The sequence below is a fragment of the Eretmochelys imbricata genome, chromosome 28 (genome assembly GCF_965152235.1).
Source record: "Eretmochelys imbricata isolate rEreImb1 chromosome 28, rEreImb1.hap1, whole genome shotgun sequence".
NCBI lineage: Eukaryota > Metazoa > Chordata > Testudines > Cheloniidae > Eretmochelys > Eretmochelys imbricata.
Genome location: NC_135599.1, coordinates 7,773,362 through 7,797,341, shown reverse-complemented (window position 1 = coordinate 7,797,341; position 23,980 = coordinate 7,773,362). Strand labels below are relative to the sequence as shown.

Below are 23,980 nucleotides of genomic sequence, written 5' to 3'. Positions count from 1 at the left end.
ATAAAAAGTAGGACTTAAGTGATTTCAAGTAATAACAGACAGAACAAAGTAACTCACCAAGCAAAATAAAGCAAAAACCCACAAGTCTAAACCTAATACATTAAGAAACTGATTACAGGTAATATCTTACCTTCAAAGATGTTCCAGTAAGCTTCTCACACAGACTAGACTCCTTCCTAGTCTGGGCCCAATCCTTTCCCCTGGTACAGTCCTTGTTAGTTCCAGCTGACATCTCAGGTGGTAAGCAGGGGTCTTCTCATGACTGGCCCCCTTTGTCCTGCTCCACCCCCTTTTATAGCTTTGGCACAGGCAGGAATCTTTTGCCTGTGCTTGCCCCACCCCTGCCTCATCAATGGAAAAGTACAAGGATTAAGATGGATTCCAGCCTCAAGTGACATGGTCACTGTAAGACCCCTAATCTCCATTCTTCCTGGGTTGGCCCACACGTAGACAGGGAGGTTTGCAGGTAAATAAACCATTTACAACCAATTGCCCTAGTCAGTGGGAGCCATCAAGATTCTAAACCACCATTAATGGCCCACACTTTGCATCACTACAATAGGACCTCAGAGTTATACTTCATATTTCTAGCTTCAGCTACAAGAATGATACAGGCATTCAAATAGGAGGAATATATTCAGTAGGCAAGAGACCTTTTGCATAAAGCATATTCCAGTTACATCATATTCATACTCATAAGCATATTTCCATAAAACATACGGAGTGCAACGTCACCAGCGGGATGCTGCCCCAGCCCAGATATGTGCCTTTGACAGAAAGCGGTCTACACCCTGCACCCAGTGTATCCATCTCTCTCGCCCTGTAAAGCAAATCCTTAATTCTGACCTCAGCAAAAATGGCTTGTGCCTGGAACAGAGCCAGGGCCCAGATTGCTGAACGAGTAACAGCATGTTAAGGATTTCCTTTACGTCAAGAGAGCTGTAGGCATAACAGCTTTGCTTGGATAAAAGTGGCAACAGTCTCCCCTAATCACAGGTTTCCGGGAGCTGGGGGTCTAACAGCAAATATCATGAGAGTCCTGATGAAATCATGGGAGCTGGCAACTCACTGAGCCAGAGCAGCCCTGGTGTAAATGAGAATCAGATATTTGAAACACTGATTCCAGGTTAGCCAAGTTTTTAGAATGTGAGTTTCAAAATATCCCTCCTTAAACACCTGCTCTGGCAAGCTCATTAGCACAGGGGGATGCTGGCACCCACAAGAGGTCCTAGTGACCCTCTACACCAGCACAGGGGCTGATTGCACGAGGGGGGGCAGAGCTTTATTGGTACTTTGATCACAAAAGCCCCCGGGACTGGTAATGTTAGCGGGGGCTTGTTCCAATGCAGCAAACAGCATGAGTCAGTTCCAGGAAAGGAAACACCCAGTTACTGTGGCAGGTGGAGTGAATCTCTAAGTTCAGGAAAGTGAAACTTACGCACTGGCGCTGTCTAGACAGGAGCCATGGCTGCAGAGAGCACCGCACAACGTCTCCTGGCTGATGCGCACAGTTTCTGCAGAGCCTGCATCGGCCAGTGCAGGGAAGGGTCGGATACAGACTTCGCCTGTCCTCAGTGCGGAGAAACTGCTCAGCAGAGAAACCTCACACGTGGTGACGCATCCCGGGCTCACGCCGCTTACCGGCTGGTTCCCATCCAGGAGGCTGCCCAGGAGTACCAGGTAAGGAATCGCTGCCCCGTCTAATTCATTCTAACTGCATTTTAAAGACAGGTTCATTTCACCCCAACTTGCTGATCAGACTCGATTTCTCCCCCCTGCATCTTTCTGCTCGGTAAAGCCTTCACGGTATGAACAGTGATACGGAAAGAAATGTGTAGAGGGATGTGACGTGAGAGGCGGAAATGAAGGCAGGACAGATGACTGATGTGGGTGACTTTCCTCTGGGAAGCTGGAGCGCCCTTTTCAAACCACTTCCCCCTGGCAAAATAAGGGAACTCGCAACTCAAATGGAACTGTGAAAGGATCAGCAAGGTTTTGCTCACCTGTGCTGCAGGCCAGCGTACCTGGGAGTGCTAAGGGGGACTTACGACTAGCGGCTGGTTTTAGAACGGCTTTGCCTCACAGTCCGTATCATCCCAGCAGCCCCTGCAGACCAGTCCTGAGACCTGACCTCCATTGGCCTGGGCCCTGCACAAAACAAGAGTGAGGGACAATCCCGGCCTATCTCCCAGAGTCCTCTGCTTCGGGTAGCTTTGCTAGGCATGGTGGGGCAGCTACCCAGAGGGCATTGCAAATGAAAGGGTTTTGGACTGCATAGAGCAACCGTTCTTAACACAAATCAGCCACCCCCAAGTGCTTAGAATCATAAAATATCAGGGTTGGAAGGGACCCCAGAAGGTCATCTAGTCCAACCCCCTGCTCAAAGCAGGACCAATTCCCAGTTAAATCATCCCAGCCAGGGCTTTGTCAAGCCTGACCTTAAAAACCTCTAAGGAAGGAGATTCTACCACCTCCCTAGGGAACCCATTCCAGTGTTTCACCACCCTCATGGTGAAAAAGTTTTTCCTAATATCCAACCTAAACCTCCCCCACTGCAACTTGAGACCATTACTCCTCGTTCTGCTTAGATCAATTCTGTCCAACCAGTCCAGTCCCCCGGGGTTCAGGGCTGAAATTCAATGGGAGTTGGGCTCCTTTGGGCATCCCAGATAGTATTTCTAACCCCGGTGGCTTCTGGGGTTTGTATCACTTTGTTAGTTAAACCTTTTAAACAATTGGGTTATTGATTCACCACCATGTGACTCCAGCTTTCTCCACTGGTTTAACTCAGTGGGGAAAAAGGACAAATAATTCTAAACTGCCTGAATATAAAACGCTCCCAGTCTCTATTCATGAAGATTCATTTCCTTGGTGTCCCTGATGTCAGAAAGGGCTGACAGTCACCTACAAAGTCTTGGGTGGGAAAACACCCACTACACACAACTAAACAACCAGAGCATTTCTGTTTCACCAGAGGAAGATCCAGGTCTATTTGGAGACTCTGGGGGAAGAAAAGGAAAAGCTGAAGGGATTTAAATTGTTATTAACCTTCAAGGAGCTGGGGAAGGAGGTCTCTTTGTAGGCAGATTCCTCTGTGGCCTTGGGGAATGAGGACTTGTTGTCTGCATTGCTCCATGACCAGGGATTAGATTCATGTGGGCACCCACACACGTACAGGGGGCCTGAGAAGTCCTCTCCCAGGATCAGGCCCACCTCATATTCTACAGAAGCTAAGCTCCCATTCCAACGAATGAGTTCATTTCTAGCCGTTGTGGCTTTCCCAACTCTCCTCCCAAGCTGAACGGACTATATCCCAGAAAGTGCCATCAGCTGGAGCCTGCAGGCATTTCTTGCGCTGTTTAATAATTGCTTCATTCTTTTTTCTCCTCTGGAATCTCTGCCTCCTGCTGCTCTGGGTCAGGACCGAGGTAGGTCTCTGATGACACAGTGCCATGCCCCTGTCAGACCTGCACACATCCCACGAAGAGCTATTAGGAACAAAGAGGAAGGTGTTACGAAATCCGCTCCCTAGTAACTACGGAGTGTAGTCAAGTGTCAGATGTAAGGCAATTCTCTCTCCTGCATGCTCAGCACTTATGAAAGACCCTAGACTTTCTCTATATGTCCCTTCCCCACCCCTTTTTTAAAAAACAGATACAGACAGAAAACGAGAGGCAGAAGATTGTGTCTGAGTTTCAGGAACTGAAGATGTTTCTAGAGAAAGAAGAGCGACTCCTTCTCGCCCAGCTGGGCAAGCTGGACGAGGAGATTGTGAAGACACAGAAAGACCATGTCACTCAACTCTCCGAGGAGATTTCCCATCTCAGCGACCTGATCAGTGAGCTGGAGGGGAAGTATCAGAAGCCAGCGAGTGAATTCCCGCAGGTGAGACCGAGTTAAATACACCCCAGATCCCAACACAGGGACAGGACAACATGGGGTCCAGCAGTCAGAGATCACAGTGTAAGTCAGTGTGTGCGTTGCTGACGTGCAAATTATTTTCGCCCTTGGAAGAGTTACAGACTCATTCATGTTTGAGATGACATTAATTCAGCCAATGCATGGCCCTGGGGCCAGGGAAGTGCCTTTTTCCCCATTAGCTGCAAAATCCCTTTCCCTTGTCCTCCAGAGCGTGGCATGAGGGACTGAGATTGTTTTTCTCTCTCTCTCCCCTCTAGGACGTCAGAAGCACCTTGAGCAGGTACGTAGCTCTCCCTTCCTCCCCCTGGTGCTTCACAATGCTGGGAAAGGGCTTGGGGACCATATGAGCACCATATCCCCCCAAGGCTCTACAGCAAAAGGTGTGGGGCAGGGTCACACGTTGGATGCAAATATCTCGGATGAACTTAATCCCCAGGCACTCACCCATCTATACAAGACTCTGGAATTCTCTAGTCCATAGGAAAGATGGACCTCTTTCATCCTCGGATCTGGCCTCTGCAGGCCAGATGGGAAGGATATTAATGGGGCCACCGCCTATGGGGGAAGATTGCGAAGCCCTGGCCCGTGCTGCATCTGCTCAGAGGCTGGGAGGAGAGGATTTCTAACTCCAGGCTCCATAAAGCAGCAGCTTCCACCAGCAAGGAATTATAATGAGTCAGTAAACGAAATATAATCATGTGAAACTCTCTCTCTCCAGATGTGAGATGGGGAAGTTCCAGCAGCCAGTGGAGATTTCTCTAGAGCTGGCAAAGATACTCAGCGATTTCTCCCAGAAAAATTTCGCTCTAACGGAGACTCTGAGGAAGTTCAAAGGTACCAAGAAGGAATCTAGGAGGGGAAATGAGGGTGTGTCTCTGAGACCGTGGGAGGAGGTGGGCTCTGGCCATCATAATTACAGTGTGTACCAATTTAATAAAAGCCAGAAAGTGGAGAAACTGAGCAGATGGAACAGGGGCCAGGCACTGGGATGTCTCACGGTGATTCACTCTGTGAGCCTTGGTAAAATTGTTAAGGTAAAAACATAGCGAACTGTGGGTGCCTCGGTTTCTCTCTCCCAAATACTGAACGGCAGGACATGTGCGCCGGAGCTGGTATCATCCACCACTGCAGCTTGAGGCAGTGGGATTTGCAGCACCACTGAGAACCAGGCCCCAGGGGCCTGAAGTTTGGCAGCCAAAATTTAGACCTTAAATTACAGGTCACTTTTGAAATGTGGACCCAGCCCATCCTTGGGCACCGGTCCCTGTGGCAGCTCGGGTGGGCCAAAGGTGCAAACCCAGGCGAATCCCTACAACACAGGGAGCCTTTTGTGCCTCCTCCCCAGCAGCTGCAGGCTCAAGAGGTGCTCCTGGGTGGGCAGGGAGTGGAGTTGTTGAAGGCAGGGCGGAGGAAGAAGGGGGTGGGGCAGGGGTAGAGGGGCATAGCCAGGGTAAAGCTTCGCCATTCAGGGCCCTGATCCTGCAAAGTCTCCGCAGCCCATTGATGTCAAATGAGCCGAAGGGTGTAAAGTTCCATTCATGCTAAACTCTTGCCAGGATCTGGGTCTAGGTTACGAAAACCTGCACACGGAGAATGAGAGTAACTGCCTGGGGTCTGGAGGAAGAGGGACCCCGGGGAAATCTGTCTCCCACGTCATTCTGCTCGGGGGGTGGGCTGGGAGGGTTAATGGCCGTTTCTGTGGATGCAAGATGCCTGAATGAAAGCGAAAATAGAAAGTGTCGGATACTTTGATTAAAGAGCTGGGCGTGGCTCTGTCCCTCGCCAACGTTTTCTCTCACATAATTAAAACACAGTTCTGTCAGCTAAGGGTGGGGATGTCTCTGTAAACATGACACCTGAAACCTCATCTCCTTTCCCCTTTCCCTCTCCAGACTTGCTGCCCTCTGAACTGGAGAGAAAAGGAGGGGAATCCCTGCAGTCATACACACCAGGTGAGATTTCACACGGAGATTATCTGTAAAGGAAGAGAAAAATCCCTTGAAAAGATTTTCACAAACTTCAGAGTAGCAGCCGTGTTAGTCTGTGTCCGCAAAAAGAGAAGGAGGACTTGTGGCACCTTAGAGACTCACAAATGTATTTGAGCATAAGCTTTTGTGAGCTACAGCTCACTTCATCGGACGCACAGATCCCAAAATCCCGAAAGAGGAGCAGCCCCAGCAGGGAGATGCAGCCGGGAAAGAGGGAGAGAGGCAGTTTCTGAAGCCAGCCGGGGGGGAACTGCCAGGGCGTCTCTGCCCGGTCTCAGGCTCTCAGGGCACAGAAGCAGCTCCACGGGCTGCTGGTGTAAATCAAAGACCAGGTGCTGTAATCTTTGTGGCCCTTTTCCCCCTCCGTGCTCTTTGCCATCTAAGCTAGAGCAGCGAAGGGGGGAATCTCTGGGATCACACACCCAGGATGAGCCTGGGGTGGGGCAAGCGGGGGGAGATTTTCCTTCAGTTACCAGTTACCAGTTCCTTCAGTTACCAGTTACCGCTGGTTGGAAGGCATGAGATGCGATGTCCTGAGGTTGGGGGTTCCACGACCACCACTCCCAAGAGAAGGAGGCGGGTGGTGGTGGTCGGGGACTCTCTCCTCCGGGGGACTGAGTCATCTATCTGCCGCCCTGACCGGGAAAACCGAGAAGTCTGCTGCTTGCCGGGGGCTAAGATTCGCGATGTGACGGAGAGACTGCCGAGACTCGTCAAGCCCTCGGATCGCTACCCCTTCCTGCTTCTCCACGTGGGCACCAATGATACTGCCAAGAATGACCTTGAGCGGATCACTGCGGACTACGTGGCTCTGGGAAGAAGGATAAAGGAGTTTGAGGCGCAAGTGGTGTTCTCGTCCATCCTTCCCGTGGAAGGAAAAGGCCTGGGTAGGGACCGTCGAATCGTGGAAGTCAACGAATGGCTACGCAGGTGGTGTCGGAGAGAAGGCTTTGGATTCTTTGACCATGGGATGGTGTTCCATGAAGGAGGAGTGCTGGGCAGAGATGGGCTCCATCTTACGAAGAGAGGGAAGAGCATCTTTGCCAGCAGGCTGGCTAACCTAGTGAGGAGGGCTTTAAACTAGGTTCACCGGGGGAAGGAGACCAAAGCCCTGAGGTAAGTGGGAAAGCGGGATACCGGGAGGAAGCACAGGCAGGAATGTCTGTGAGGGGAGGGCTCCTGCCTCATACTGGGAATGAGGGGCGATCAACAGGTTATCTCAAGTGCTTATATACGAATGCACAAAGCCTTGGAAACAAGCAGGGAGAACTGGAGGTCCTGGTGATGTCAAAGAACTATGACGTGATCGGAATCACAGAGACTTGGTGGGATAACTCACATGACTGGAGTACTGTCATGGATGGTTATAAACTGTTCAGGAAGGACAGGCAGGGCAGAAAAGGTGGGGGAGTAGCACTGTATGTAAGGGAGCAGTATGACTGCTCAGAGCTCCGGTACGAAACTGCAGAAAAACCTGAGTGTCTCTGGATTAAGTTTAGAAGTGTGAGCAACAAGGGTGATGTAGTGGCGGGAGTCTGCTATAGACCACCGGACCAGGGGGATGAGGTGGATGAGGCTTTCTTCCGGCAGCTCACGGAAGCTACTAGATCGCATGCCCTGATTCTCATGGGTGACTTTAATTTTCCTGATATCTGCTGGGAGAGCAATACAGCGGTGCATAGACAATCCAGGAAGTTTTTGGAAAGCGTAGGGGACAATTTCCTGGTGCAAGTGCTAGAGGAGCCAACTAGGGGGGCGCTTTTCTTGACCTGCTGCTCACAAACCGGGTAGAATTAGTAGGGGAAGCAAAAGTGGATGGGAATCTGGGAGGCAGTGACCATGAGTTGGTTGAGTTCAGGATCCTGACACAGGGAAGAAAGGTAAGCAGCAGGATACGGACCCTGGACTTCAGGAAAGCAGACTTCGACTCCCTCAGGGAACGGATGGCCAGGATCCCCTGGGGGACTAACTTGAAGGGGAAAGGAGTCCAGGAGAGCTGGCTGTATTTCAAGGAATCCCTGTTGAGGTTACAGGGACAAACCATCCCGATGAGTCGAAAGAATAGTAAATATGGCAGGTGACCAGCTTGGCTTAACGGTGAAATCCTAGCAGATCTTAAACATAAAAAAGAAGCTTACAAGAAGTGGAAGGTTGGACATATGACCAGGGAAGAGTATAAAAATATTGCTCGGGCATGTAGGAATGATATCAGGAGGGCCAAATCGCACCTGGAGCTGCAGCTAGCAAGAGATGTCAAGAGTAACAAGAAGGGTTTCTTCAGGTATGTTGGCAACAAGAAGAAAGCCAAGGAAAGTGTGGGCCCCTTACTGAATGAGGGAGGCAACCTAGTGACAGAGGATGTGGAAAAAGCTAATGTACTCAATGCTTTTTTTGCCTCTGTTTTCACTAACAAGGTCAGCTCCGAGACTGCTGCGCTGGGCATCGCAAAATGGGGAAGAGATGGCCAGCCCTCTGTGGAGATAGAGGTGGTTAGGGACTATTTAGAAAAGCTGGACGTGCACAAGTCCATGGGGCCGGACGAGTTGCATCCGAGAGTGCTGAAGGAATTGGCGGCTGTGATTGCAGAGCCATTGGCCATTATCTTTGAAAACTCGTGGCGAACGGGGGAAGTCCCGAATGACTGGAAAAAGGCTAATGTAGTGCCAATATTTAAAAAAGGGAAGAAGGAGGATCCAGGGAACTACAGGCCAGTCAGTCTCACCTCAGTCCCTGGAAAAATCATGGAGCAGGTCCTCAAAGAATCAATCCTGATGCACTTGCATGAGAGGAAAGTGATCAGGAACAGCCAGCATGGATTCACCAAGGGAAAGTCATGCCTGACTAATCTAATCGCCTTCTATGATGAGATTACTGGTTCTGTGGATGAAGGGAAAGCAGTGGATGTATTGTTTCTTGACTTTAGCAAAGCTTTTGACACGGTCTCCCACAGTATTCTTGTCAGCAAGTTAAGGAAGTATGGGCTGGATGAATGCACTATAGGGTGGGTAGAAAGCTGGCTAGATTGTCGGGCTCAACAGGTAGTGATCAATGGCTCCATGTCTAGTTGGCAGCCGGTATCAAGTGGAGTGCCCCAAGGGTCGGTCCTGGGGCCGGTTTTGTTCAATATCTTCATAAATGATCTGGAGGATGGTGTGGATTGCACTCTCAGCAAATTTGCGGATGATACTAAACTGGGAGGAGTGGTAGATATGCTGGAGGGGAGGGATAGGATACAGAAGGACCTAGACAAATTGGAGGATTGGGCCAAAAGAAATCTGATGAAGTTCAATAAGGATAAGTGCAGGGTCCTGCACTTAGGATGGAAGAATCCCATGCACTGCTACAGACTAGGGACCGAATGGCTAGGCAGCAGTTCTGCGGAAAAGGACCTAGGGGTGACAGTGGACGAGAAGCTGGATATGAGTCAGCAGTGTGCCCTTGTTGCCAAGAAGGCCAATGGCATTTTGGGATGTATAAGTAGGGGCATAGCCAGCAGATCGAGGGACGTGATCGTTCCCCTCTATTCGACATTGGTGAGGCCTCATCTGGAGTACTGTGTCCAGTTTTGGGCCCCACACTACAAGAAGGATGTGGATAAATTGGAGAGAGTCCAGCGAAGGGCAACAAAAATGATTAGGGGTCTAGAACACATGACTTATGAGGAGAGGCTGAGGGAACTGGGATTGTTTAGTCTGCAGAAGAGAAGAATGAGGGGGGATTTGATAGCTGCTTTCAACTACCTGAAAGGGGGTTCCAAAGAGGATGGCTCTAGACTGTTCTCAATGGTAGCAGATGACAGAACGAGGAGTAATGGTCTCAAGTTGCAGTGGGGGAGGTTTAGGTTGGATATTAGGAAAAACTTTTTCACTAAGAGGGTGGTGAAACACTGGAATGCGTTACCTAGGGAGGTGGTAGAATCTCCTTCCTTAGAGGTTTTTAAGGTCAGGCTTGACAAAGCCCTGGCTGGGATGATTTAACTGGGAATTGGTCCTGCTTCGAGCAGGGGGTTGGACTAGATGACCTTCAGGGGTCCCTTCCAACCCTGATATTCTATGATTCTATGAAATTCCCATGAAAGCAACTCTCCCCCACAAGAGTAACCAGACTCACTCTCACCACCACCCAGCACCCAGAGCTCCTGAAGTGTGACCTGGTCATTTGTGTAGACATTGACAGGCCTTTCTAATATTACATTCAGGGTTGTCAGCCGAGAGATCTCTCTCCTCATGGCTGGCACATCCTTCCCCTTTCCCCCAGGACGCTTCTCCAACATCCCAACTTTCCTTTGGGCTGGGCTGGGCTCTCCTGTTGGGTTTGCTTGCTGGCGTGGGTAGATGGCGTCTCTCTAAGGCTGCCAGTTTGTGTCCTCTCTTCTCTCTGGGCTGGGGAAGGGCTTACCCCGTGCACAGAGCCACAGGTCCAGTGCTCTTGGACAGCTCTGGAACAGTACCTGGGGGAACCCCTTAGCCAGACCCTCGGAGCGTCACACTCTCTCACGAGGGGAAGCCACGTGGCTTCACCTCCCTCTGGGACCTCACCTCAGAGCCGTCAGCCCCCCTGCTTCAAGCTGTGAGCTCCCTGCAGTGGATCCGCTTGAGTTGGACAGACACCCGAAGGGAGCAATGCACCCCCACCTTCAGCATCTGCAGTGACTCTCAGCCAGCCTTGGTGAGCCCTGAGTCTACAGCCCTCTGACCCCTCTCTAGCCCCAGTTCAGGGGAGTGTGTCCCCAGCTGTCAGCAGCCCACCCCTAACAACCCCCACCTGGCCCCTTGTCATGAATATAAAGGGAAGGGTGAACACCTTTAAATCCCTCCTGGCCAGAGGAAAAACCCTTTCACCTGTAAAGGGTTAAGAAGCTATGATAACCTCGCTGGCACCTGACCAAAATGACCAATGAGGAGACAAGATACTTTCAAACCTGGGGACGGGACGGGATGGACAAAGGGTTCTCTCTGTCTGTGGGATGCTTTTGCCGGGACCAGAGCAGGAATGCAGGTCAGAACTCCTGTAAAGGGCTAATAAGCAATCTAGTTAGAGATGCGTTAGATTCTGTTTTGTTTAAATGGCTGATAAAATAAGTTGTGCTGGATGGAATGGATATTCCTGTTTTTGTGTCTTTTGGTAACTTAAGGTTTTGCCTAGAGGGATTCTCTATGTTTTGAATCTGATTACCCTGTAAGGTATTTACCATCCTGATTTTACAGAGATGATTCTTTTACTTTTTCTTTAATTAAAATTCTTCTTTTAAGAACCTGATTGTTTTTTCATTGTCCTTAAGATCCAAGGGTTTGGGTCTGTGTTCACCTATGCAAACTGGTGAGGATTTTTATTAAGCCTTCCTCAGGAAAGGGGGTGTAGTTCTTGGGGGGATATTTTGGGGCGGGGGAGACGTTTCCAAGTGGGCACGTCCCCTGTTATTTTTGTTAGACACTTTGGTGGTGGCAGCATAAAGGTTCAAGGACAAAAGGTAAAAGTTTGTACTTCAAGGAAGTTTTAACCTAAGCTGGTAAGAATAAGCTTAGGGGGGTCTTTCATGCAGGTCCCCACATCTGTACCCTAGAGTTCAGAGTGGGGCAGGAACCTTGACACCCCTCCTTAACCCTTTGTTCTTCTTCAAGGGATGGTCCCGGTTGTATTCCATCGAGGGTTTACGCCATGTGCCTGGAGCTGGAGAATTTGAAAGTAGGAGTGTTCGCTGGTCCGTGCATGCACCCTTGCTTTGTGTCATAGTTTTGTCCGAGGCAATAACCGGCAGGGTGGACCGACCGCGCCTTCAGTTCCTTCTCACTGCCACATGGTCCGAGTCGGAACTGCTAGTGTCCTCTTGTCTCTGACGCACTTAACCACCCCCCGCCCCCACACACACACACTTTAGAACTGTACATCATTTGTTTTATTCAGGTTTGTGTTGGTTTTACTCTAGTTTTAGTGTTTAGCAGTAGTTTTAGGAGATAAGAGACTGCAGGGTTCCGTTTTCATTGGTCCCCCCGATCCCAATCCAGCACCCACGCCTGGTTACTGGTTTACGCCGGAGACGCTGGGGTTCCAGATCTGCACCTCCTGCCCGTGTTCGTTCTCAGTCAGTGATGAGCACCAACGCTGCCTCTCCTGCTTGGGAGAAGCTCACATTTCATCCAGGTGCAGCATCTGCCCGTCCTTCCCAAACCATACCTCGAAAAGCACCTCATGGAGGTCGCCATGAAGCCGAGTTGGATCCAGGCTGGGGAACGCCCGCCCCCACATACATCAGCCTGAGAAACCCAAAGCGCACCTCCAACGGTGGAGATCATGTCCGGTTCCACCGGTACCGGTACTATGGATCCCGTGCTGGGGCCTAGTCGGGAGCCAAGGATGCATGCGCTTAAGGATGGCAGTGAGTCTTCCTCCAGGCCCAAGAAGGACCATGGGTCTTCCACCAGTTCCAGCCACCGAGAAGTGGCGCTTTCCAAGGCTCACAAGCACAAGAAGTCGCACAGACCGCCAGATCCACTGGTACCAACCATCGAGCCACGCGCGCCTTCCAAGTTGGCAGCCCCTAAGTCAAGGGAACCATCGGTTTCGGAAGAGTCCCCCACTCCGGCTCTGGTTCCGGCTCTGGTTCCGGCTCTGGAGCGTGTGCCACTGACCGCGGAGGTTGGAGGCGGCACCCAGACCTGTTTACCTCTTTGCTCTGGGGGAAGCGAAGTCTCCATGTCTTCCTGCACAGTCAGCGCCAGGCGGGGATGTGATCTCCAACTCTGGACTTCCCTCAGTTGAGTCACACTTCTACCCACTCCCCTATGGTTCAGACAGATCCCCCCCCCGTTCCGACGGTACCGCCTCTTGAGCCAGGCTCTGAGTTCTCGTTGGAGGATTCGGATGGCGCGCAGGGGCTGCCGATCCTCTACCGCTGCTATGAATATCCTAAGGGACCGCCAAGTTTCTGAGAGTCCCTTATTTTTCTCCAACAGAGAAACCACTGTTATCCCATTGCCTGGGGCCCTCCACAGCATCCAGTGGATCCATCTTGTTGGCCACACGGGGGGTCCTGGCCACAATATCTACCTTCAGAGCCTCCACATTCAGCAAGACTGGATTCACTGTTTGGCGGGCAGAAAAGGGGGTACCATGTACTGGCTAAGGGGTCTGAATTTCTGTTCTCTCATCCTCCACCCCCTTCCCTCATGATACAAGCAGTAAGGGGATGGAAGATGTCCTGGTAGACAAGGACGGTAAGCCGCTGGACCTTCTGGGGTGCTCATCAGCCAGCCTCCAATTTTGGATTTCCAACTACCAGGCCTTATTGGCCAAATGCCACTTTCTCAATTACGGTAAATCGGAGGACTTTACAGACAAGCTTCCCTAGCAAGATCGAACCCATTTCCAAGCTATCTAGGAGGAGGGCAAACTGTTCGGGTGCCAGGGACCCAAACCCAGTCTTGGGTCTTCTCAGAACCTGTCCTCCCATTCAACCTATCACTCTGCAATGGGACTTCAACCTTGTTCTCTCAACATGGATGAAATCTCCCTTTGAACCATTGAGTTGATGGTCCCTGTCCCTTCTTTCCATGAAGGTCATTTCCCTGGTAGCTCTTACTTCCGCAAGAAGGGAGGTGAACTGGGGGCCATGATGGTGGGTCCCCCTTTCACCACATTCTGTAAGGACAAAGTTTCCCTGTGCCCACACCCCAAGTTTCTGCCAAAGGTTGTCTCCTGTTTTCATCTTAACCAACTCATATACAGTATTCACCTGCTTTCTTCCTTCCAAAGCCTTATGCCTCAGTGGAGGAGAGACTCCTTCACTCCCTTGATGTCTGCAGGACCTTGGCCGTCAACCTGCAGAGGGCAAGACTATTCAGGAAGTCCCCTGGACCGTTTCTCACTCGAACCACTTCCAGAGCTGGGTAGGGCAGCCACATGGAGTTCTGTACATACTTTTGCTGTGGATTGCTCCTCGGTGCAAGGCTCTGCGGTGGACGTCTCGTTTGGCGCAGCCGGCCTCCGACCATTCCACCCAGCCAACCTCTTCCTCCCACCCGCCTCCAAATTAGGAGCTGCTTGTTAGTCACCCTCAGTGGACTACAGTAGGCTCGTCACTCGAAGAAGAGGAGGTTACTTCTCTCTAACTGGAGGTGTGGTCCCTTCCTGTATTCCACTCCCCCTGCTCTTGCCCCTCCACTGCGGGTCGGTCCGATTTGTGGTGGAGAAGGAACTGAAGGCATGGTCAGTCCGCCCCACCCTTTATCACCTCGCATGAGGTGAAGCAAGGGCGCGTGCACGGCCCAACGGATGCTACTTTCGCATTCTCCAGCTCCAGACGCATGGCGCATGCATAAACCCTCAGTGGAATACAGCTAGGGACCACACATCTCAAAAAACCTCCAGTTACAGGTCAGTAACCTCCTCTTCTCCAGCGGGTCAAACGCAGCTGGCTTCCTGCAGAGTTTGAGCCATCCATGGTCGTTGGTTGCTAGGCGCCAAATGACTGCGTAATTGGAGTGGCCATTGTCTTGTGGGACTCGCCAGGGACATGGGCCCAGGCTCCAGGCAGTCAGGCATCGGTCTCACCTGGATTTCTGACTCTTTGCAGAGGGTAAACAACCTTTTCCCACCTCTTCATTAACCATGCAGCATATGGGGGAAACTGAGGCCCACGCCACATTCACACGAAATATTACAGAAAATTCCCACTCCATCACACCCACCCAATGTCCTCTCCTACGGTGTACTCACTGGCCTTAAATCATTGGCTCTTCCCCAGGGCTGCATCTTCATTTCTGATCCCTGGCCTGGGAGCGTTGGATGCATTTGGGCGAGAAAGCTTCCCTTTTGGGGTCCAAAGTTGGTACCTGCCTCCTCTGGACCCTCCTAATTAAACGTTTTTGATGCCTTCCTTGGGAATGGAGCAGCTCCTGAAGGGAAACAGGGAGCTGTTTGCAACCTCTATAGCGACAGTAGAAGGCAGAGAAGTGGGTCCCATTACCCAGGTTGAGAAATTGCAGTGAATAGAATCAGAGAATATCAGGGTTGGAAGGGACCTCAGGAGGTATCTAGTCCAACCCCCTGCCCAGAGCAGGACCAATCCCCAACTAAATCATCCCAGCCAGGGCTCTGTCACGCCTGACCTTAAAAACTTCTAAGGAAGGAGATTCCACCACCTCCCTAGGTAACGCATTCCAGTGTTTCACCACCCTCCTAGTGAAAAAGTTTTTCCTAATATCCAACCTAAACCTCCCCCACTGCAACTTGAGACCATTACTCCTTGTTCTGTCCTCTTCTACCACTGAGAACAGTCTAGATCCATCCTCTTTGGAACCCCCTTTCAGGGAGTTGAAAGCAGCTATCAAATCCCCCCTCATTCTTCTCTTCTGCAGGCTAAACAATCCCAGTTCCCTCAGCCTCTCCTCATAACTCTCGTGTTCCAGGCCCCTCATCATTTTTGTTGCCCTCCGCTGGACTCTTTCCAATTTTTTCACATCCTGCTTGTAGTGTGGGGCCCAAAACTGGACACAGTACTCCAGATGAGGCCTCACCCATGTCGAATAGAGGGGAACGATCACGTCCCTCGATCTGCTGGCAATGCCCCTACTTATCCAGCTCAAAATGCTGTCCGGACATCTCTGTCCGGGGCACCTGAGACTGAGCAGAGGCAGCCAGCCGGGATCCAGGACTGTCCCAGCCAGAACGGGGCAGCCGAGGAGTGTGAGGAACGGTCCCAGCCTCCCCCTGGGCTGAGCTCTGCCCCTAACGCTCGGCTTTTCTCTCCCCCGCAGTGCATGTGACTCTGGATCCGGACACGGCCCATCCCGAACTCGTCCTCTCTGGGGATCGGAAAAGCGTGACATGGGAACATAGGCAGCAGGCTCTGCCCGACAACCCTGAGAGATTCGACCGACGTCACTGCGTGCTGGGCTGTGAGGGATTCACCTGCGGGAGACATTGCTGGGAGGTGGAGATGGAAGTGGAGGATGAGGGACGCTGGGCGGTGGGGGTGGCCAGAGAGTCTGTGAGGAGGAAGGAACGGATCAACCTTAACCCCAAGGAGGGGATCTGGGCGGTGGAGCTGTGGGGGCATCAGTTCCGGGCTCTCACCTCCCCTGTGACCCCCCTGAGCCGGGTCCCCAGCAGGATCCGGGTTTGTCTGGACTGTGAATGGGGGCAGGTGACATTTTTCGATTCTGGTACCGAGGCCCCGATCTTCACTTTCCCGCTGGCCTCTGTCGTAGGGGAAAGAATCCACCCCTGGCTCTTAGTAAGATCGAGCAGTGGGGTCAGACTGCGTCCCTGAGATGGGGTGTGGGGGTGGCAGCCGGCAGGGACACAGAACTGATTATTTGGGATTTGCGGTGGGGAGAAGCTGGAGTCCTGCACCAGCAGGCTGCTTGGGAGAGGGAGACCGAGGGGGTGGGGGGGTGACCTCCAGCTTACCAGGGAAGGGAGGCTGTTCTTGGTGGTAGGAGATGACAGAACAAGGAGCAATGGTCTCAAGTTGCAGTGAGGGAGGTCTAGGTTGGATATCAGCAAACACTATTTCACTAGGAGGGTGGTGAAGCACTGGAATGGGTTCCCCAGGGAGGTGGTGGAATCTCCTTCCTTAGTGGTTTTTAAGGCCCGGCTTGACAAAGCCCTGGCTGGGATGATTTAGTTGGGGTTGGTCCTGCTTTGAGCAGGGGGTTGGACTAGATGACCTCCTGAGGTCCCTTCCCGCCCTGCTAGTCTATGATTCTATGATTCTGGGAAGGATTTGTGTGTGTTGGGGGGTAAGTTAAGTAAATAGGTTTAAGTAAATAGGGGTCAAAACTGGATTTAGTTGAACTGGTGCGTCCGGTTATTTGTATGCAGCTCCACGGATTAAAAACCGTTTCTCGTCAGAGCTCCTTTCCGTCCATGTATTGAAAGCTGCCACATGCATTCTGGTAAATCTGTCCCCGGCGAATGGCCACAATGCTTCAATCTTGTAAAAGGTTGGATGGGAACAGATACAGCCAGCGGGAGCTGAGAGCGCTGGTTGCTGTACAGGATCCAGGGACCACGGCCCCAAACCTGCAGGGGCCACCCCGTGGGTCCAGGGGTCTGTCCATCGGGGGCAGCTCGGAGAGGGAAGAGGCAGCACCCAGGGTGTTGTGCCGAGGTCCAGGAAACAGCAGCCGGACAAACGGGGTTGAGTGACGGCTACAGATCACAAGGGACACATTCAGCAGAAAAAAACCCAACCCTGCAGCAATGAGGTCCTTCCCCTTAACATCCCCTCTCTGCTAACAGCATCCAGCTGTCCAGAAAAGGCAGGGGGGAAGAAGCTAAAGGGCAGCCTGTGCCTAGTTCATTTTAATTAGCTGTGGCCACAACAGTTACCCCCCCTTCCGCCGTAGTCAGATTTCTTACTGTGGCTTCACGTGGCCGCTTCCCAGACTCTCAGCACCCACCTCGGAGCTGGAAAAGGCTGCTTCAGGGAAGAGCCCGAGCATCGCCCAAGGAATGCAAGGGAGACCCGGAGCGCCCTGCGGTCTGTAGGTCTGGCCTACATTCCTTGTTCCCAGAGATCTAACTTTGCATTTGGCTGTGTGAACGCACCTTCTGTCTGAATGGGCCCAGCTTACCCAGTGATCGGGTCCCTGTGTGGGACTGGCCTGGCCCCAGCATTATTTACCACCCCACCAAGCTGTGTATGAGCAATGATTGTATGGTTCCTGCCAGGGCACGGATGAAAATGCTGATGAATATTGGTCCTAGAACGGATCCCTGCCAGGATGTTCTTAATTTACTTTGAAAAAACAACCCCAAGCAACCAACCAACAAACCTGGCTCCTTCACACACAGTAGAGCTGATGTTTCGGGCTGTATTCATCTCCATGAGGTGACTGAGCCACTTCACGTCTCTCTGATATTACGCAGCAGCTGTGTAGAGAAGCCCTTTCCCTCCTGTTAAAATGATGACTCCTCCACGCTTAGCTGGATTGTCTTGACATTTACTGTGCCTTGTGGGAGTGCAGGGTAGGGTGAGTGATTCAAACGTAGGGTCATTCGATCTTGATGTTCCCAAGATACAGCTGGCTCCAAAACACAAAACAGAACGACAACAAACCGAAACAGAGACAACAGCATTTCATAAAATTCATAGATTCTACCAACAATGAAGTTTGAAACCCACCTTGGACACAAATCGGAGAATGAACTGCAAACAAGTGGGTGACATCCACCTCTGCCAGTGTGTCTTTATAATTATTTATTTTCGTTTGGAGAAATGTGAGGGGTGATATGGGGTGGGTGGCAGAGGAAGCTGGGAGGCTGGAGACAGAGGAGTGAGGGGGCTGTCAACCCCAAATTCTCCCTAGGTCTTTTTGTTATTTCCTTATCTCAGTCTTGTATCAGCTGCAACATGTAGGTGATAAATACAACTGCCTAAATGATCGTTAACTCTTACAACAAGCCTCTTTCCATTCAAAATACTAGGAAATTAAATAGCAAAACAAACAAACAAATAAAAAAATCCAACCAAACCAACCAAACAAAACCAACCAAGCAAAACCCCAGAGAACAAAGAAACCCCACAACGTTGTTAAAGGAGCGTTCAGGTTCCCCAGTGACAGCTCCAGAATGTCGAGTTCATCAAAACTAAAATTTCGGAACACCAGGAAACACAGAGTTAATGTACATGGCAACACAGCGGCCTCTTTGAGCGGTGCCCCAAGATCCCCACAGCACTCGCCCTCTGCCTCTGGAGACAGTGCCTGGCACACAGGGAATAGGGCACACGACAACTGTCACATGAGTCTGCTCCCCAGAAACGAGCCCAAGCCTGTCGAATTTTATAACCCTCCCTGCCCTGTTACAATCCTTTCACCCTTACTCACCAGATTGCATTCAACAATCTGGTTGGGTTCAGTGGGTTGGTTGGTGGATGGATTGTTTGGGTGGATTGATGGGTTGTTTGGTGGGTGGGTGGGTGGGTTGGTGAGTGGGTGGGTGGATGGGTTGGTTGTTGGGTGGATTGGTTAGGTCGGTTGGAGAATGGGTGGGTGGATGGGTTGGTTGGTGGGTGGGTGGGTTGGTTGGTGGGTTGTGGGTGGATTGGTTGATTGGGTCGATGGGTTGGTTGGTGGTGGATTGTTTGGGTGGATTGATGGGTTGGTTGGTGAGTGGGTGACTGGATGGGTTGGTTGTTAGGTTGGAGGGTGGATTGGTTGGGTCGGTTGGTGAATGGGTGGATGGATGGGTTGTTGGTGGGTGGATTGGTTGGTTGGTTGGGTTGGGTGGGTGGATTGGTTGATTGGGTGGATGGGTTGATTGGTGGGTGGGTGGGTGGACTGGTTGGGTTGGTTAGTGAGTTGGGATTTGGTTGGTGGATTGGTTGGTTGGTTGAGTGAGTTGTGGGTTGTGGGTGGATAGGTTGCGTGGCGGGGTGGATGGGTTGGCTGGTTGGTGTTGTCACCATTCAATTTATTATAGCCTGCAAAAAAAAAAAAAAACCCAGGAAGAAGTGGCTTTTCGAAATCATTGCTGGATTCAGATAACTTGGGACACCTGAAAGCTTGAGTCTGCTGGTACGGACACTTCCAGCTACCCCGTGGCTGTTTCTTTAAGAGAGGACTCACTTCCCCTCATGACAGGCGTAGAAATTGCTGCCCATTTCCAGCTACTGTTGTTACCTTCACTGCCTAACTCGGCACATGCTGCACGAGGAGAGCACACCGAGCCGTTCGGTACGAAACCAGATTTCCTTTAAAAAGTGTAAGGAAAAGCGACGAGAAAATGCGGCTGTTATTTTATAGCCAGAATGAGCTGTGCAACTTGATAACCTGAAACAGTGACTTGAAGTGTAACTATCTCAACAAAACCACCGCTTCTATCCCTTTCTTAATGATTCCCAACATTCTGTTCGCTTTTTTGACAGCCGCTGCCCATCGAGTGGATGTTTGCAGAGAACTATCCACAGTGTGTCCAAGATCTCTCTTTTGAGTGGTAACAGCTAATGCAGACCCCATCATTTTATATCGAGAGTTGGGATTCTGTTTTCCAATGTGCATCTGTTTTTTGTCTTTCATTTTTTAACTGGGGATGTCCTGCCCTTTTTATTACATTCAGTGCATGTCTAGATCAGAAGTAAAATCCACATAGGGAAGGTGCGAGGTAGAATAGTTCCCCAAATCTAAATAGCCTTAAAAATCTGCCCCCTGAAATCACTGAATGTGTTAAAAGTCTGTTGATTAATGCCTCAATAACATCTGTATGGAAGTTGGAGAGGGAAGCAGAAGGATTAGCCACACAGTGGTAACATCTAAGGGGGTAGATTTTAATTGGTTTTAAGGTTGTATCTTAAACCAGAACAGTCATTTGGTTTCAGGATTGACATATTCGCTGGTTCAGTGTGGATTCTAAATTGACGGTCGTGTCGCTGGGTTACTATTTGGGGATTTATCATAGAATCATAGAATATCAGGGTTGGAAGGGACCTCAGGAGGTCATCTCGTCCAACCCCCTGCTCAAAGCAGGACCAAGCCCCAACTAAATCATCCCAGCCAGGGCTTTGTCAAGCCTGACCTTAAAAACTTCTAAGGAAGGAGATTCCACCACCTCCCTAGGTAACGCATTCCAGTGCTTCACCACCCTCCTCGTGAAAAAGTTTTTCCTAATATCCAACCTAGACCTCCCCCACTGCAACTTGCAAAGTATAACAGTTCATTATCTGTTGTATTAATCTGATGATTTGACTACATTGATGACTTGATTCCAACGCAATATCGTTGTTAACGCATTGACTTACTGATCTGACCTTAGCTTGATAGCTCTGTGTTCAACCCATAGTTAGTTTAGTCACGTTGATAGTACTTTGGCATTAGTGTTGTGTGTTCTTGCTTTTATTTGTTTGCTCGTTTTAATAAAATGTGTACAAGGGAGGTCAACTCATCTTTCAATCAGCAACATGGACCAGAACCGTAGAAAATCCTGGGGGGAGATCAGCTGGTCCAACTTAGGGCCTAATTATCTCCCTCTGAATCAACCCTTTGGTTCTCAGATGAGAACAGCTGGGGTGGGGGGCACCACAAGGGAAAATGAGCCCCCCCCCAGACAGGCTTTTGGAAAGAGGAAAAGGGGGGCAGTGTGGCAGGGTGAAGCGGAGGCAGAGAGGTGGGGGCATCTCTCTGAGTAGGTGTGTGTATGTGGGGGTGCCTCACTCTGCAATCGCTGTCATAGCCAGGACCAACCTGTGACGCTATCTGGTTTGCCCTGGGCTTGTGCTTGGTCAGGCCCAGCTCAGATGGTGGGCTCTGGTTTGAAGGGTGGTAAAGGCAGGTGAAGCATTTGTCCTTTTCAGTCACTTTGGTGCTGGCAGAGTAAATGTACATGTGTTAACAGGCCATATTGGGACATGGCTCTAAGAGGCAGAGTTAAGGTTGTGTGGGCAACCTTAACAGTGCATTTCCTGGTTTGCAGATGTTGGAGTTTTGCTGAAGCTGAGGTTCTGCAAGGGGATGATATCCCACCAGGCAACCTTAATTCTGCATTAATGAAGTGTTTTGCCCTTTCATTAACATAAGGAGTGGAGGCCCTGGCTGCCCACTAGTTATTAACCATCTTGCTAGGGTGACTCCTGGGTAAAACTCTTAGAAAGAAAACAATGGAAACACACATCAGCCAGGACTCCTTTAAGCCAGTCAAGTCCCAGAAGCAAGGGAAGGGGATATGAAAAAGTGCACAAGAAGCCTTCTTCTGTCTGAAGCAAGGAGCTCTGGGTTGTTCTTGGGATTCTTTAGCAATACACCACATAGCCTGTCTCTCATGCACTCTGCCCATTGCTGAAATCTCGCAGGGATTTTAACTCCATACCCCACGGGCTCCACGGCCTTCTCATTATTTCCAAACTGTCAAAAGCTAACGGGGGGGTTGCCAACACTTTGGAGGACAGAGCTAAAATTCAGAGGGATCTTGATAAATTGGAGGACGAGGCTATAGGCCACCCCATAAAATTCAACAAGAACAAATGTCCAGTGCCAACACTTAGGGAAGAAAAACCAAATGCACAAATACAGACTGGGGGACAACTGGCTTGGCAGCAGAACCGCTGAGATGGATCTGGGACTGCAAAACTCCAGGAGCAATTTCCAGCGTGCGGGTGGGTGAGAGGAGCCCCAATGGACTGCCCCCCGCCTCTAGTTTCCTCACTCAACAGTTGATCCACCAGTCCCCAGGCGCAGAACTGGGACTCACCCTCAGGGCAGCTCCCCATTACCGCGGCCACTCAGGTGGTGCGCCGAGCTCCAGATTTTTCAGCTGCAGCACGGCCCCCGTCTCGGGGTAGCCAGGTCCACGAGGTGCTGTGTTTGTGTCATGCTTCATAGAATCATAGAATATCAGGGTTGGAAGGGTTTCCTGCTGGAAGCCGGAGTTTGAATCCCACTCTGCAGAGATATGCTCCGAGGGAAATAGTCTCCATGTACCATAACAGAGTCAAATGTTTAATGACGGGGCACATTCGGCTCGCCATTCACAGACGGTTTTTGGCTATCGAGGTTCCTGCCGGCTCAGCTCGTTAATCGGGAGCAATTTGAGGCAGGGGGTGGTTCCCTCTGAACTTCCTCTGGCGAAATATTTCCAAGTGAGGTCATAGAATCATAGAATCATAGAATATCAGGGTTGGAAGGGACCTCAGGAGGTCATCTAGTCCAACCTCCTGCTCAAAGCAGGACCAATCCCCAAGTAAATTATCCCAGCCAGGGCTTTGTCAAGCCTGACCTTAAAAACTTCTAAGGAGATTCCACCACATCCCTAGGTAACGCATTCCAGTGTTTCACCACCCTCCTAGTGAAAAAGTTTTTCCTAATATCCAACCTAAACTTCCCCCACTGCAACTTGAGAGCATTACTCCTTGTCCTGTCATCTGCTACCACTGAGAACAGTCTAGATCCATCCTCTCTGGAACCCCCTTTCAGGTAGTTGAAAGCAGCTATCAAATCCCCCCTCATTCTTCTCTTCTGCAGACTAAACAATCCCAGTTCCCTCAGCCTCTCCTCATAACTCATGTGTTCCAGACCCCTCATCATTTTTGTTGCCCTTCGCTGAACTCTCTCCAATTTATCCACATCCTTCTTGTAGTGTGGGGCCCAAAACTGGACACAGTACTCCAGATGAGGCCTCACCAATGTCGAATAGAGGGGGACGATCACGTCCCTCGATCTGCTCACTATGCCCCTACTTATACATCCCAAAATGCCATTGGCCTTCTTGGCAACAAGGGCACACTGCTGACTCATATCCAGCTTCTCGTCCACTGTCACCCCTAGGTCCTTTTCCGCAGAACTGCTGCCTAGTCATTCGGTCCCTAGTCTGTAGCTGTGCATGGGATTCTTCCGTCCTAAGTGCAGGACCCTGCACTTGTCCTTGTTGAACCTCATCAGATTTCTTTTGGCCCAATCCTCCAATTTGTCTAGGTCCCTCTGTATCCTATCCCTGCCCTCCAGCGTATCTACCACTCCTCCCAGTTTAGTATCATCCATAAATTTGCTGAGAGTGCAATCCACACCATCCTCCAGATCATTTATGAAGATATTGGACAAAACCGGTCCCAGGACCGACCCCTGGGGCACTCCACTTGACACCGGCTGCCAACTAGACATGGAGCCATTGATCACTACCCGTTGAGCCCGACAATCTAGCCAGCTTTCTACCCACCCTATAGTGCATTCATCCAGCCCATGCTTCCTTAACTTGCTGACAAGAATACTGTGGGAGACCGTGTCAAAAGCTTTGCTAAAGTCAAGAAACAATACATCCACTGCTTTCCCTTCATCCACAGAACCAGTAATCTCATCATAGAAGGCGATTAGATTAGTCAGGCATGACCTTCCCTTGGTGAATCCATGCTGACTGTTCCTGATCACTTTCCTCTCATGAAGTGCTTCAGGATTGATTCTTTGAGGACCTGCTCCATGATTTTTCCGGTGACTGAGGTGAGTCTGACTGGCCTGTAGTTCCCAGGATCCTTCTTCTTCCCTTTTTTAAAGATTGGCACTACATTAGCCTTTTTCCAGTCATCCGGGACTTCCCCCGTTCGCCACGAGTTTTCAAAGATAATGGCCAATGGCTCTGCAATC

The 23,980-nt window shown here is 50.6% G+C and overlaps 2 protein-coding genes across 2 annotated transcripts in view; one reads left to right on the top strand and one right to left on the bottom strand.

Annotated features, from left to right (window-relative positions):
* Positions 1-23,980, bottom strand: part of LOC144258263 (uncharacterized) — an 88,612-nt gene that overhangs the window by 12,966 nt on the left and 51,666 nt on the right.
* Positions 1,465-16,179, top strand: LOC144258193 (E3 ubiquitin-protein ligase TRIM15-like). Its single transcript, XM_077806598.1, has 7 exons — positions 1,465-1,680; positions 2,975-3,070; positions 3,655-3,885; positions 4,179-4,201; positions 4,640-4,755; positions 5,814-5,873; positions 15,665-16,179. The coding sequence occupies exons 1-7, from the start codon at positions 1,465-1,467 to the stop codon at positions 16,177-16,179; spliced, it is 1,257 nt and encodes a 418-aa protein (XP_077662724.1).

Coding starts and splice junctions, on each gene's coding strand:
- LOC144258193 (XM_077806598.1), top strand. CDS start 1,465: ATGGCTGCAGAGAGCACCGCACAACGTCTCCTGGCTGATGCGCACAGT. Junction 4,202..4,639: donor GTCAGAAGCACCTTGAGCAG/GTACGTAGCTCT, acceptor CTCTCTCTCCAG/ATGTGAGATGGGGAAGTTCC. Junction 5,874..15,664: donor CCTGCAGTCATACACACCAG/GTGAGATTTCAC, acceptor TCTCCCCCGCAG/TGCATGTGACTCTGGATCCG.